Below are 16,061 nucleotides of genomic sequence, written 5' to 3'. Positions count from 1 at the left end.
CGGGACACTGCAGGGTGAGGCAGAGAGGGGCTGCAGCCAAAGAGAAGCAGCAGCACAGCTAGCCGGCTAGCAGGACACTTTTACCGTCCTAGTTGGACTTTCTGTCTACCTCTGTCCTGTTCCAGTGTCTGCAGCAACGTGCAGCCACCCTGGGCGCACTCAGGCTCTCCAGCAAGTCGCACTCGTAGACTCAACACCCAGCTTACGGCTCAGAATAACCAGCACAAAGCGAGCCCAGAATTCCCCTTCCTATGGGCTGGCAACCTAAAACGGGCAATGTGCATTTTAAGGATGTTATCCATTTACATAGCCATCTAATCCTTTAATATAAGAACTTCCCACAAGCAAAACCAGAAGTTTTTTCCCCAAAACCCCTATACGGGGGTTTTATTCAGTTTTTAAACAGTTCTCCAAACAGGTCATGAAAGAAGCAACTGCTGCAACATCAAAACTAGGGTTTCTCTGGGTCACATTTTAAATACTTATCCCTGAGCTTCTGTGTATTGCAGACAACACACTGAGAACCCAGAGAAACACCACAGCTTGACACTGACGTCTTATGTATTACCTTGATTTACACATCATCTAAAACTTAAAAATTAGCTTCATACTTAAACTAGTTCCCCAAGTTTCCCCCTTTCTCCTGCCTTTTATGTGGCAGGGATGATTGCCGCTTATTATCCTGAGAAATACAGAAATAACAACATTTTCACAGACACCAAGCTTCATAGCTTCAAATCAAAACCAAGAAAGAAGAAAGAATGAATGGTAAATAGCACATTCACGGGAGAAATTTTTTTTTTGTTTTAGAAAAGTAATAAAAGAAATTCAAGTTTTTTTAAAAAGGTTGGTTTGAAGGACAAGACTTAAAATCATTAATCTGAGTTGGCTGCGTTGTTGTTCTGTGCAAAAGCCTGAAGAGCCCCTTGTTCACGCCAAGGCGGAGGCTCTGCCGTGCTGTAACGGAGCGAGGGCAGGCACAGAGAGGGCAGGCAGCAAACAAGACCCAGAGCAATCGCCATCCTTTAAGCGGGTAATTAAAGCCTGCTTTTTGTGAAATGCAGTTTTGGATTTTTCTCTGAGCCAGGCCCAAAGGGCACTGAGGGGGCACACGTTTGGGAGGAAATCAGCTGGGAACGCAGCAGGAGTCCTCATCATCCAGGCTTTCCTGCACTTCTGGAGAGGAGCCCCTCCGAAACGTCAGAATTCCTGAAAATTCCTGCTTGCTTTTGTAGCCCTGTTTGCTCTTCTAGGCTCTTTCAAAGCAATACGAGAGGCCTAGAAAAAAGTTGTTCCTGGGGAATTGGTCTTATTGGAGCAGTAGCTAGCAGACTCGGAGAAAACCTGCTCTCTCTAGGGAGCCAGAAAAATCCTCTACGCTCCAGAAAATCCTGTGACGCTGCCACTGGCAACTTGTTTTCACCTAACAGAACAGGGTTTTCCATGTTTCTTTCTTCCCCACTCGGCAATCCGATCAACATGTTGGCATTGATCATTTGGAAAACCTTTGGTTTCCTTTCCCCTTTAATCTTTACTGTGATTTTACTGTAGGCTGGAAAAGCTCCGAATTTAAGATATATAGAAAAATCCAAAGCTCCACTCTGCTTACCCGAAACCTGCAATGGCTCTGAGCAGCACCCTGAGCTAACAGGCATAAGAGGAGAAGGAAGACAGCAACCAGCTTTGTTAACCTTTGGAAAGCAGCAAACATGTATGTGAAACTTCCAATAAAGATTACACATCTGTTTCAATATATATAACCAAATATGATACCCCTACCAGCCAGCTAGGTCCAGCCAGGGATCTGAGCACACCATGTTATTCAAAATGAAAAGAAAGAAAGATAAAATTGAGGCCAGAGGGAACAAAGCACCCTGTCGCCAAGGAGCGTTGCATCTGGCTGTAAAGTTAGCTCCTGCTGCACTGGTTTTGCCAAGTCCCGCACCCATCAGTCTGGAGAGAGAACAGGCATCTCTGAGCATCCTGGCAGCATCCAACCATCTCACAACCCTCTCTAGGGGCTGGGACATGTGAAAGAGAAGAACTTACTGCTGACACACGTGATGGAGCCAAGCCTCAGTTCGTGCGCTGGAAGCCCGACCCAAGGGCAAGCAGCTGATTTCAAAGAGCTTTCGCTCAGACGCCTGGGGTCTCGCCACTTGAGCTAAGACCCATCGCTGTTAGCTGGCAGCAGCAATTTCTGCTATATTCCCTACACTGGATGATGTGCTTCAGGCTGTAAAATTGCAGGTAAGCTTCCTAGGCAGAGTTCCTCTGAATATGTGAGCCAGAGCATTTCAAATTTATGTCCCAAATCTCTGTTCAGATTAAAAGTAACTCTTCAGCTTTCTATCTGCACAAATACTATGAAGGAGAGGAGGGGGTCAGTCAGCCAATTTATCTTTCAAATCGGGGATAAAAATTGACTTGTCATGGCAGAAAATTCTACCAAAGACTATTATTGTTGATTGATTCCTCTATGACAGAAGGTCAGATAAGCAACAGCAGATAGATACCAAAGATAATGAACTTCCCCCTACTAGCATTAAGCACAAATAAAATATGAGTCCCTGTAAACTGAATGTTATGTGAAGAATGGAACAAAAATTCCAACCTTTCCAGGGTGTCCTTCAAACCAAATTCACAAATACATCTAGTGACTGACCTAATGTCTCTACATTTCTATCTACATTCCTACCTTCTCATAATACCTGAGTTTGCAATGCAACACATTCACTTTACCCTGTTTAAAAAATACAAGTCATTAGAGGACTTGGTGCAGAAGATATTAATAATGACTGTCCAATGAGTTAGATTCTGGTTTGGTGTATATATATATATCTATATATACACACACACATACACACTTCTTTACCTGTAAGTTTAGCAAAGCTCTTCTACTCCCTACAATAAATCAGTTATTTGTAAATGGATACTGCTGCCCATCAACCTTTATAAAATTTGGTTTATACAAGAGAAAGTAGAACATTCCTGCCCATTCATCATCACAAATAAGTCTAGGTATTTTTTGTTGTTGTTGTTGGTACAGCATTACTCTTGGGAGTCTCTTTTGGCTAAACACAGAGTACCCTGTAGATGATTTTTGTTGGGTATTTGGCAATAAGATGACCACTTTTATGTACACTAATTAAAACAAACTCTTACTCATCAACAGATTATAATAATTCAGTAATTGTAGAATAATATAACTCCTATGCAAATTAACATTTCCTTGAGTGTATAAAACAGCAAGCCAGAAGATAACCCGTAATAAAAAGATCATATGAAGCTATTTGAAAATTAAAGTTAAAAGCTGAGAAATACTTTCTAACTTACAAACAGATATACTAAAATCTTCCCATTTACACTTGAGGTATACACTGTATGCAGAAGGCTTTCCTGAGAAATATGTGCTTGTCTCATTTTACAATCAGAAAGTAAATGAGATTTACAGAACTAACTTTGGATTTGTGAAGCTATATCAAACTGAACTGCTGCTGGTCCCAGCAGCTGTTACCCGTAACATCATATTTAAATAATGAAAAATGAGCAGCTAGTGGACTTTTAGAAAAGGGAAACCATCAAGCTGGAAGATTCCCAAGCAGAATTACAAAGAACGCAATGCTGCCTTGGGTCTATATAGTTAGTCAACAGCATGCCCTTAAGGGAAGTTTAAAAGGAGCCGTCAAGGTCTCCTGCAGAGAGGAGCAGGCAGCACTTGGTACACAGAATAACTGTTGACTAACCTAGAGATGTGCCAAGCTAGCGGGATGCAACGTCTCCTGGGTTGCTACCGAATGAGTATGCTCCGGTGTGTAGGTAACATGGGGGAAGGAAAAAAGACTGGGGTGAATGACATTTTTCTCCTGTTCACTACCACATTCATTTTGATCTAATAGCAGCTTCAGTACTTCTGAGGAATACCTGCTCTGTGCCTTACACAGCTGTTATCGGGACAAGGCAAAAGGTAGCGACTGGTTCCTCCTGCCCTGGAGGAACAGAACTTGCTTCCCAAAGTAGTTTAAAAACAGCATTCAAAAATTTCTTGATTAGCCCTAACTCACTACATAAAGATCAGATTCACTACTAAGGATGCAGGGAAGAAAATTCAGCCAGGGCAACATAGCTGCCTAGGAGAACGACCGAGTCTTTGGAAGTTATTTCTTAACGAAGGAGATAAGAGAAACAGTATCTCATCTAACACCATCCACCACCACCACTAGCAGGAGATCACGAGAACACCCAAGTTTAGATAAACACCAGTGCTGAGCAATTACTCAGACAGCTAACCAGTAGTCGTTAAACCATTTCTCCATGCAGTGTGATGGTGTGGAGTTGCTAGGTGGAAAATCCAAACCTTGTAACACCTAGGATAAAACAGTTTACCAAGCATTGTATTAATACCAGCTTTTCCTGGTAAAAAGGGATTCCACTAGACAGTAAAACATCCTGGTGGGATATGACTATGAATCATGCATTCCCTGAGTCCAGCAGAGAAAGCCATGACGGAGGATACTGGAGTCCCTTATCACAGTTACATACGTTACATTTAACCACAGGGTAAGTTAACTGTTCCCAGAAAGGGGCTGCTTGTGATTGCTGCAATGCAGAATTCTCCTCAGCAGTCAGGTATCATCTTGGGGGAAATGTACTGAAAGGGACAATCCTGCCTCTTCTCTACGTAGGGTTTTTCTGCTTTTGTGAACCTAAAATGGATGTTAAGGAAGTGATTAGAAATTATTTGCAGTCCACTTTGTTTCTACCAACAAGGGAACCCTGTTGCTGGGCTGTCGGGAGCCTGCTCTGAACTGCAACAACGCACGTGCAGTTAATAGAAAGGCTCTGCAGCAATAACAGCAGATCAGCCAGTGAGGCTGGGCTTGGGGGCAGGAGACGCCCCTGCGTCCCCCAGGACGGGAACGGGGCTTGGGAGCCCTTCTCAGCTTTGCAACACTTACAATTCTTCTATGTCAGAATTCAAGGAAACCACGCGCGTTACCATCTGCATCTGAAAACTGACAAAGGAAAAGAAACAAATTGGATAGACAGACTTTTCCTTCTTCTCCATTCCCTGCTTTTTTTTTTTTTTTTTTAAAGCAAAAAAGCTTGGCACTTCTCTAACACCCACTTCTCCAAAATTGTCCATTTGGGATGCTAACAGCTCTGTCAATGAAGTGAGGCAGTTTGCTCTCTATGACAAATGCTTTTGGTTACAAATTATGGAAAGAGCAGTGCGCAAACAGCATCTTCTCCTTGAGGTAGTCTTAGTCATCTCGGTCCCCAGCCCCCAAAATACAAAAGAACTAACCCTAACAAACACTGTAACATTAAACATCTTCACATTCTGTAAACTGCTAGAGAATGCATCTGCTGCATTCCTACAGAACCATGTGCATTGTGTTGAAGATCATACATTCAACTCTGTCGTGAAATAAATATATAGGAAAAAGAGTAAAAAAACAAAAACAAACAAAAAAGATTCTTGCTACAACAGCAGGGGCACCCATTGCCCTGTCTCAGCAATTCCCCACTGCCTTGATCACGTTTTCCCCCTTCCTCTCCACGTGAGCCGGTTCCCTGCCTGAGGCACCGGAGTAAGGCACGGGGCGGGGGCATTTTGGGCTCACTCTTTGCTCACGCTTGTCTTGCAGGAATGTAGAACGGCCTTAAAAAGAAGAGGCAGCTGCTCCAAGGGGACATTCACCATTTTTCCTGTTAAGAAAGAATCAGAATTAGCAGCCGTTCCTGAGCCGGATTTCAGAGACACCTAAGCCAGCAACGCAGCAAGAGACGGTTTTACCTTGAACCTCTCAGAGAAACAGTTAATCATCCTATTGCTACATTAGACATTTGATATTCATTTGGACACAACAGGATTTATTATTTACTGAAATGAAAGCTAAATAAATGGGCAAAGTCAGACCAGAATGATTTCTCCACGATGGAGCTGTTTTTATACAAACTGGGAAAGACTAAACCCCACCTCTCCTCAACCCCCCTTGTAGATCTCAATGCGTAAATTATGAGAGTTATTCTATGATTATTATCTAGTTTGTTACAACAGAGTAGGATGAAGTATACAGAGCCTTGACATGGGGAGGCAAATGTCTTCCCCTTACCATAACATCCAGGAACAAACAACGTTTTAACAATACCAGATCCTTTAGATATAATTAGTGACACAACTCAGTTTGAAAATTCACCTGTAGATTTCAGATGTCCTAAATTCCAGAAGAGCTGAAACCTAGGGACTGCATCTCAGGCCTGCCCGCCGCTCTGGTTATAGCGTGCTCCTCAAAACAGCACTTTAGGGATACCTCTATTTGCTATAAGACAACTACTCAACCCAGGATTACACCCGTTTGAGACAAAACATCTCTAAGTTGGGGCTGAAAGGAAGAAACTAAACTGACAATCTAACCAAAGTACTTAAAAGTACGCCACTTCAGAGAATAATGCATATTTTTGGGGGGAGAATTAAGAAACAGAACATAATGCCATGCCTTTCGATTTAGAGAGTGTGTCACAAGGGTAGCTCGCAAAAGAGTCAGTTCAGCTGGGTGAACTCGAGGGCACAGAAGATTATCTTAAAGACAAAGGAGATGCTTAAACAGAAAAAGGTCCCACATAAGCAGACAAGTTGTCCACCTGAGTAGACAAGAATTTCACTTTATAAATAGGGCAAAGTTTCTTCTAAAAGCAAGTTTCATAATTTTCACATGATCCAACTGGGAGACGAGCTCAAAAAGTTACCTGCAATGTATCGTATCTCTGGCAAACACATCATTAAATCCGGAAAACGGTTTGGCTGATGTGGGTATTTGTACTCTGTGAAATCCTGGCACACGTACCAATACCGCTTATTCAACTGCTCCAGTTGGGACGCATTAGTCAGACCCCTAATGTCTGAAAGTAAACATGATTAGAATAATGAAAACATGATGAAAACATTAGAACAGCAGCAGACTCACACTTATTCTCATCACCACTTCTTCAGGAAGGAAAAAGGTATTTCTAAAACTCTAAGCTGGGTCACTGCTTTGGAGACAGACTTCAAGTGTACAGTTACACAGAGATTAAAATTTCCATCTCCTCTCCTAATACACCCATATCACAGATGTGTCTTTATATGAGTATGTGGGTACAAGATTTCCTTCCATAAAAGCCAGGGATGAGAACAGGCAATGTCCTAAGCTGCTCGTCTTCAGAGATCAATGAACTCTCGGGGAGATAACAGTTCTAGCAACCTTAAATCCCTACCTGCCTTTTGTAAAGTAGCTGTATGTCAAGGCTTTAGTCCTCACCCTGGCTTCAATGTAATATTTCCTCAGACAGAAACATGTTGATTTTAGCTATATCATCTTGGCTGAGGAAAGCGTTCAACTCTATAATTCAAGGTATCATCATACTTCTCCCCATCTGCTTATGAATTATATCATATGAGCTTTATAAAACTTGTCAAGTTCTTATTTTAAAATGTAGCTTTACCAATGTCAAGCAATGCACACAAAGGAAAAATGAACATTTCTAAGCTATCAAAACGGCAGGAAGTCACATTGCCACATTTCTGCATGATCAATGACATTTGCACACTGCTTGGTGTCCTGGGAAGGATCCGGTATGGTTGGGAGAAGCAAACGACACGACCCTTACTGCAGGCTCACTATTGTAAGACAATATGACGGAAGAGGCATTTATCTACTGCCCAAAAGCTGACTTTTAAAAATAATTTTCAGGTATTTCACATAAAAAATTGCAAACTTCAACTAAAAATAAAAGAAGACAGGAAGTTAATGAAAATACATTTTGGAAAACAATGGAAACAGCTAAAGAAGTGTATTATCCAGTGTCAGGAAACCGTCCAGGGAAGCAAACCGGAATCTCAGCCCGGGGCACACATTGAAGTGTCAGCACTATCTCTTGGTGAAAATGAGTGGGGGAGGAGAGAGTTTTCAGCACATTTTTACAAAGCGCAACTATCTTTCACAGTGCAAAAGACTTCAGAGACATTTATTTCCAAAATGACTGCTGAACACCACCGATTAAGCATTTCCCTTTCAATAGTTTTCTTCATTTATGCGCACACAACATGAAGAAACATCCTCAGAGGCCCCCCCAGACCTGTCCTCACAACAAACCGTTCCTGGAAGGGGGGTCACAGCAAGCAGCAGACTGGCACCACGCAGAGGCATGGAGACAGGGACATGTGCTGCTGAGGAAAAACCCCTGTCTAGTCCAAACTATTTCAGCCCCATAAATATGTTAAGAAACGACCAGGATCTTCAAACATGTTGAAGAACCGATTTGCATTTCATTTTGCACTGACTTTATGGATTTTGAAACATCTAGGTTCTTGCAACAGACTGGACTGCCAGCTTTACTCTGCTGGCTAAGCATCCGGGGGTCACAGTCCCTTATTACGCAGAATTCACTGCCTGCAAATAAATACTGATTAGTCGTTATTTTTCACTTTTAGAAGTAAGCATTAGGCACAGGGAAATGTACTGATGAACAATCTAAATAGTAGGAAGCCAGCAAGGCATAAATCATGAAGGTAAATGTTTTAAAGAGTCAGTAAAGCTCAAAAAAAATGGAGGATCAGTAATACAAAGCCACCTTTTAAAGCAGAAGAATGAACAAATACATTTTTCAATAAGGAACCTTTGAAAGCTCTCTGTATGCAAATAATCAATGCCTTCTTTGGAAAAAGAGTCATGCAAATTAACAGTTTTACAAGTATCTTTTAGTTAATTGTCTAAACAGTTACCTAAAGCAACAATATTTTTAGACAACACATCCTTGATTGGTGAAAAGTTTGTTAGAGCAGCTGGTAAGTGATCGTAATTACCCTTCCTGCCCTTTTTCATCAGGGTACCCAAGACTGTTCAGGCTGTTTCAGATAATTTCTCCAGTAGGACTGATTCCTTCCTTTCATTTACTCACCTTGATTTAAGAAGTTAATGGCTTTCATGCACGCGTACTCCTCATTGCTGACCTTCAATTGGTTAAACTTGCGAAAGAGGTAGATCAACCGTTCCATCACCTCCATCCCCTCTTCACTGAATCTAGAGGACAGAGATCACACACCAATTTATACAAAAAAAGAGTCCCCACAACGAAGGCAATAGGCTTATCAAAATAACTTCAGGAATCTTAAGATCTTGCAATAGAATTCAAAAAGTCTTTGTCAAACTGCTTCGAGTCTGCCGGCATTATTAAATAAAAGCAGAAGTAGGCAACAAAATCACTCACTACAAACTTAACTGCTACAGACATTTTAGCAAAATGAAGGTTTTAAGCATAAAACAGTCTCTTGGTACTGCAGTTCATTGCCAGCCTCCTCTGACAGAAAAAAGCTTTGATGGAGTCTGTGCAATGCTGCTTGAACGGACAGGTAAGGAAAACCACCTCCCTAAAACTCCCACGAGTGACTGACAGAGAGTCTATACCTCTACACCGTGATTATTTATGGCCTGTTTGTTATGGTTTGTTAATCTTCTGGGGGTGAGATGTACCACAGTGAGGATGGGATCCTTTTCACAGACCAGTATGACTACAAATACGAGTAAGTATTAAAACACAAATAATCAAAGTTAAAGTGAGTGAAATCCCAAGTTACAGATTTAATGTCTAAGCAAACTACATGATTCAGCTTTAAGTAAGGCACGGTCTTCCCTTCCAAAACCTTTCCCATCAAATGGGGCATGCAGGATTCATCCCACTTCATAAATGCATATCAAGACCCAACAAAAAACCCCCCTACTGTTGATAGTATGGATGTCATGGATTTTCTTCTGGGATCTGGAACCAGCATTTATGTCAGACCTTGAGAAATGTTCACCACACCCAAGATGTGTGTGCTTCTGAGTTTGTCCCTTTTCCGTACAGAGAGCTTTCTGCGTCTCAGGACGGCTGCACTGGTTTTTGTCAGTACGATACGGCGCAGAGAGGGTAGATGGGCACATCTGTCCAACACAACTGCAAGGGGTAGCTTAAAGCTAGCAGGTGAGCAGGCGATAACAGGCCAGTGTGGGAGTCTGATGCTCAACACACGATAATAAACATCTAAGGAGTTTTAGAGACAGGAGGGGGATGAGATCTTTCCAAGAAAACCATCGGCATGAGGTATGGGAAGTTTGTTGGAAACAAGCTGCACATTTCTCTCTGAGCTACCACACTTGCCAAATTAACCCAGTAACAGGAATACTGAGGGTGGGAGAGGGCGCGCAGCTGTACAGTCAATGTATCCTCCCAAAATCGCATGGAAAACTGCCTGATGGAAATTTGGAGGGTGTAGAACAAACCGGTCAATGCGAAGGGAGTGACAGGCTTCTTCAAAAGGAGCCAAGTCCTGCTTGTGCACCAGCAAAAAAGAAGTGGTGCAAGCAACAGCTGGGAACAGAAGCAGAGATCGGAAGGTGCATGGAGCCACTCTCCTGCGCCCAGCGTTGGGCTTCAGAGGGGTCCTACCTGTGCCAACGGCCAGTAATGGTCTCTCCTGAACACACCATACAGCAATACAACTAGTTTGAAAGAACCTGTACATTGCATAAGTCTTCAGAAGTGGAGCAGAAGTGTTTGGCAAACTTCAGCTGCATTCTGGCATTGTGCAGTACAAAGAACAAGTGCACAGACAGAAAGCCGTCTTTGAATAGAACAAAAATAGAACCCTTTTCACTGAATAATACCTTATTTTGGCATGTATGTTTGTTTACTTCAAAGTTATTTGTAAAATGTATGGTGGAGTTTGGCCTCAGAGAAGTGAAAACAAGTTATTTGAACCTCAGGTCAATTCTTCAGGAAAGTAATATTGTAAGTGATGAAAGCCTTGTCGGCTAATCTAAAGTTGTACAAGTTTTCTTGCTCTCAAGTTGACATTAAAAATCTTGCAGGTGCAAGATTGCAAAGCTCAAGAAGTTAATGAGCACAAAGACCACTCAGTCGTCTGTTAGGTTTAATTGTTTTTAGAGCATGCACATTTTTACCAGCCACTCATCACTTCATAAATCCAGAAGAGCTCTTCTCTCATTCCTGCAGTTGAACTGTCTTAGTTTTCTGTGCATACTTTCCTCCCCCTTTCAAACAAAGCTGTTCTGTTTTTCACAGCCCTATTTCTTCTTGAGGACTGACTCCTCCACACACTCTTCCTCGCAGTTTACACCAGGCAAGTCTCTGGCTATGAGTTATCGGGATTAGCTTGGGAGGCGGGGGAAGGGACACAGTATCCAAAGGGTGTTGGGGGAGGTCAGGAATCTATTCATTTCATATTCATCTACAGAAAAACAGCACACAAAAAAGAAAACATTTGATCTAGAAGGCCAACAGAACATTTAGCCTGTTGTCAGAATCGATTAAAGTCCAGGAGCTCACGAGCTCATCCTATCCATTCATTCGTCACTACCTAAATATTAAGATTGCTTTTGTCGTTTTCCTAAATAAGAACAGAAATTAACTTCAAAGCACCAGACTATCTCAGCTCAGAACAATTTCTACATTGGCCAGGAGATCAAACAAACGTCAGTTTGCAATAATTATTAATCAATACTAGCATTCTCCAAGGAAACAGAGGCTCTTCAAGGCAACATAGGAGTCAGGAACCTCTGCAGAACTCCCTCATGATTTTCAAGGAACTGGGTCCCAAAGAAGACAGAGGATAATGCAGCTTTTTTTTTTTTTTTTAAACAAACGTACAGTATAGAAAAGATTAATACCCATGTACTGTACCGCTGGCATATGTAGATATTGAAGCTATGGATAAACTACCATAAAGACAACTGAAAGACTGAAAGGGAGTCATACAGCTTAAGATCTCTCATCTGTGCAACTTCCCACTAAATGGCCTTTTTGGTCTTACACTTTCCCATTTTACTAATGACAATTAATGATATTTGAAAAGCTAAATCACAAAAACAGATGACAGGAAACATTCTACTACTAAGAACACCTATTTTCATCCATGTGCACAGATCTTCTGTGAAGGACTTTCGAAGCTACCAGCTTTGAATTGCAGTTTCTGAAGGGCTAGGACTCCTCCTTTGTCTTGTTGTTTTACCTCTCGCTCATATTTATCACAAGCCCAAAATGAAACAAACACTTCTCTTCTGAGGCTTTGACCAGGACAGCATGAACAAAAGGAAGAATGAATACAGGAACAAGTGTTATTGTGTTTTCCTATGACCCTTAATATTCCTCATAGGAGCAGCACCAGATGCACGGTGAATGGGCAGGCAGAACAGGGCAGTGTTTAGGAAACTACACTAGGAAATGAGACACCTGGGACCAGTTCTTGGCTCTTCCACTTTCTTCCTCTGTGGTCATTAGCAAGTCAACCTCTCTGTGTCTCTGTTTCCAGTGAGAAAATGGACACAATAATCCCCCAATCTCACAGGGAGGTTGTGAGATCAGATGCACAAAGAAACCTTGAGACACTGTTGGATACTACAGTGACTGAGGACCATAGAAGTATTTTAAACCTCTGCTTATCAAACACTTAGATTCCCTAATGACTGGCAAAATTGCCAAGCCTGGCAAGGGAAGAGCCAGAATAGGGCAAATATTAAAAGGGAGGGTAGGTAGCAGTTTAGGCAAATCCTACCTATTTTGTCATAATACTGTGAGTTTATTACCAAAACAAGGCTCTGCTTGGCACCAGGACTACTAAAGGCAAAAAAAAGAAAGACCAAAATGATAAATGAAAGGCAGGTTCTTCAGATCATCAGATAGTACATACTATGGAAAAAACAAGAGCTAAGTTGCAACACCCTTAAATTTATGTAATCAAAACAATGAAATAGCAATTAATAATACAACATTGTGATAATAAAGACAACCAGCTTTGCGAACAACCTTTCCACTGGCCCAACTGATTTTTAAATAAGACCTTCCATTCTGTAGCACAGGGCTCCCTAAAGCGTTAGATTGGTTAGTTTTGTTCTCCGCTTGCGCTGGCGAAAGACAGCACCGCCACGGGAGAGCCGCCCTCGGCAGCGGGTAAGCAGCAGCTGCTTCCCCTCCGGCAGCGGGAACGTCTCCTGTTCAGAGATCGGTTCGGTACAGGAGGAGACGCTCCAGCTCCTAGTGCTGCTGCTGGTAGTGCAAAACTACCTAGAGACGGACTTCATCCGCATTGGCCTCCCCCCACCTCATTACTGCGGTTTGTTTTTAATCAGTTTCATCAACTTTGATGAAAGAAAGAAGACAAAAAGCAGATTTTAAAAATGTATTGAGGATTCTTAAAGATGCATCTAGAGAAAGTTCAGGAAACCAGCCGTACTCCCCGAGAAGCAGGGAACGCGAGCATTTGTGAATCGCAAACAGCCACAGCGACTAGGAAGAAGGAAACAAAATCGCCAGTCTCAAAAGAAAATATAAACTGAAGTCAGGGGATCAGTCTGAAAAATATTGTCTTGTCATTTTTCTATGTATAATTCCAAATGAATACTTCAAAACATGATTTATATATGGCTGTCTCTTCACAGTTTGAGGATCGAGGTAAGTAAATCAGCTCAGAAATCCTATACAGAGGAATTCTAGCACAAGTCACCATAAAGGGAGGGTGAAGTTTAAACCCTAAATTTCTGTCTTAAAGTAATGGGGGGTTGAGAAGGACAAAGATTTCAAGTTATACAAAATTATATTTTTAAAAAGAGAATGTTTAAACAAAAATTTCTCTACAAATCCAGGTATGACAGACTGAAGGCAAAGGCACATCAGGTTTTCTAAAAATGTCTACACAGACAAACACAATACATCTTTCACGTGTTAGAATCGCAAATGCATGCTTCAAGTCTAGAGTATAATTTTCAGAAGCGCTGAGTCGATGTGAGCTTTGGGTACCCAGCAACTCCAGAAAACAGGTCCATGATTTTAAACAGTCTGCACTTGATGCTTTTGTAAAGGCAACCTCACAGGCCCTGCAGTGAAGAATCCTACTTGCGCACCCCATTTTTCAGATGTAATAGCTTCTTTATCACATCTAATCAATCTCCCATCTCCCTCAACGAAGATTTTTAAAAGGCTGCATGAGGCATCTAAATAGCTTTTCCAAATATGCTTGGACCTAACTGAGAGCAAGCCTAAGAGCAGAACAGAGGGCATCCACTGTGCTCCAGAAATGGGGCAGTGCTTCCTACATAGCTCTCCTCCAGCTGGAAGAGCAACAGGAGAGCTGCGAACGGTCAGTCATCACAGAGCCCTGCAGAGGGGGGCAGCTGAAAACAAGTGTCAAAACACCACCTTCTCCCTTGCAAAAAAAAAAAAAAAAAGCTCTAATTCAATATTGACTAGACATAGCCAGTCATAAAGTCTCAAGTGTACTTTATAAGCATAGAATAATCCTTCCTTGGAAACAGAAGAGGAAAATAGAAGCAGGTTAAGTGACTCGCCCCAGGAGACGTGGTGAGTCCGTCCTGGGAAGGTAAGCAAGACCACCTCCCTCCCCGCCGCGCTCCTTCGCATGCAGGCTCAGCCGGCGCTCACCTGTGCAGCTCGTCGTCGGAGGGCGAGTACTTGGAGGTTACATCAGCAAGGTCACCAAAGATCTGCTTGCTGTAAACCGTCAGCGAGGAGAGCAGAATCAGCTCCTGCCACGTGGAGCTCAGCAGGCAAGTATAGTCCTTGATCGAGAGTTCACAGAAGAACGGCAGCTTCTTGATCCAAGCAATCTGCCTGAAAAGCAATTCATCCGCCAGCCGACACAACAATGCAAACAGCTCTGCCTGAGTCACTTTATACCTGCAGGCACAGTTAATATGAAGGCATAAAAATAATTAACAACATCGAATGACATAATCTGACAAGGCACTTGAAAAGCAAGGAAAATGTCATAGGAATTTATCTTCCAGCGCCCCGAATCCCGGCGCCCGCAGTGTCACCTGGTGGTAAGCGCAGTGATTGCTCGCTTTCGCGGCCGAGCCCGCAGAAGCCCCACTGCTCCGTTCTCCCCCGGCCCCAGCGGGCTCCCACCGGCCCAGCAGCGACATCCCGCTTTGTGCGGCTGCTCTGCCTGGTGCTTCCAGCCACCAGACGGATTGCCCAGCTTTATTCCAGCTATATGGTCCTCCTGTGCTTATTACCAGCTCCTGTGCACAGTTAGCGCGATCGCAGGGGCTGTAACTCATCTCCCACCCCTCCCGCGCAAGCTCGGACAGCATGGCACGTCTCGCCTGAGCGCTACGCCACAGGGCCGGGCACTCCGGGTGCAGACCGAGGCACGGCCACGGGCCCAGTCCAACGCAGGGACATGCCACGGTTGTTGCTTGCGCTACAGGCGCATCTTCCCTCCCAGGTTGAGCTCCCCAAGCTCGCCACGTCGTTCGGATTTGCCCGAACGCACCCAGTAGCGCCCCATGCCACCAGCTTACACTGCACAAGCAGCAGGAGCACGTACATACGGAGGCGGCGTGCCCGAAACGACCAGAAATTCAGAGCTCTGGGCAGTCTCTCAGGTCGCGCTGGGCACACTTACCCGTCTTCAATAAGCATTGGAGTGCCAAGCGGCTCCAAGTCCTCAGCTGACACCAGCTGATTGATCAGACTATGCGACTGGGGGTCCAGACTGCGCGTTTGCGGGGGCATCAGAGCCGAGTGAGCAGAATAGCTAAAAAGGTGCGGGAGGTACTGATAGTGCGTGGACACCGGTGTCCCAATATACTGATCCCTGAGTGCAGCGAATCCATTCAGCTCCACAGACCTACTGGAGAAGGAAGATCTTGTTAATATACCAAAAAAATCTTACCGTTAAAATGCAGCTCCATCAGAAATGTTAATAAAAATGGAACGAAAACAAAACAAAACAGAATGAAAAATCCCTTTGTATCTGAATTCTACAGTGAAAATAACTGAGCATGTGCAGATCACATGCCTTCCACCTGCATCGTGCTCAGCTTGACCTCCTCGCTAGTTCCATTTGATGTGAAGATCTGGAAACTGCTGCTTAGCAGCCATTCTTAGCATAAAAAAGAAATCCAAGACTACATTAAACATTTTCACTCCTGCTTTCTTAAATTTAGGATTGTAAATTAAGTAGTTTTACAGAAGATATGAACCCAAATATCTCCTTG

General features: G+C 43.0%; 1 protein-coding gene across 4 annotated transcripts in view; it reads right to left on the bottom strand.

Moving 5' to 3' along the window:
• Positions 1–5,118: 5,118 nt before the first annotated feature.
• NR6A1 (nuclear receptor subfamily 6 group A member 1) overlaps positions 5,119–16,061 on the bottom strand; it is a 103,208-nt gene continuing 92,265 nt past the window's right edge. For 3 of the 4 annotated variants that reach the window (XM_067309095.1, XM_067309096.1, XM_067309098.1), the window contains 5 exons: positions 15,467–15,694; positions 14,479–14,733; positions 8,944–9,065; positions 6,754–6,906; positions 5,119–5,712 (listed from right to left, as the gene is read on the bottom strand). In XM_067309095.1, the coding sequence (XP_067165196.1) occupies positions 5,624–5,712; positions 6,754–6,906; positions 8,944–9,065; positions 14,479–14,733; positions 15,467–15,694 (847 nt within the window). In that variant the 3' untranslated portion in view covers positions 5,119–5,623. The remainder of the gene's footprint in view (positions 5,713–6,753; positions 6,907–8,943; positions 9,066–14,478; positions 14,734–15,466; positions 15,695–16,061) is intronic. The other variant, XM_067309097.1, reaches the window with a different exon arrangement.

This window comes from Apteryx mantelli, chromosome 21, assembly GCF_036417845.1.
Source record: "Apteryx mantelli isolate bAptMan1 chromosome 21, bAptMan1.hap1, whole genome shotgun sequence".
Taxonomy (NCBI): Eukaryota; Metazoa; Chordata; class Aves; order Apterygiformes; family Apterygidae; genus Apteryx; species Apteryx mantelli.
The sequence above is the reverse complement of the archived record's forward strand: the minus strand, read 5'-3'. Positions and strand labels throughout refer to the sequence as shown.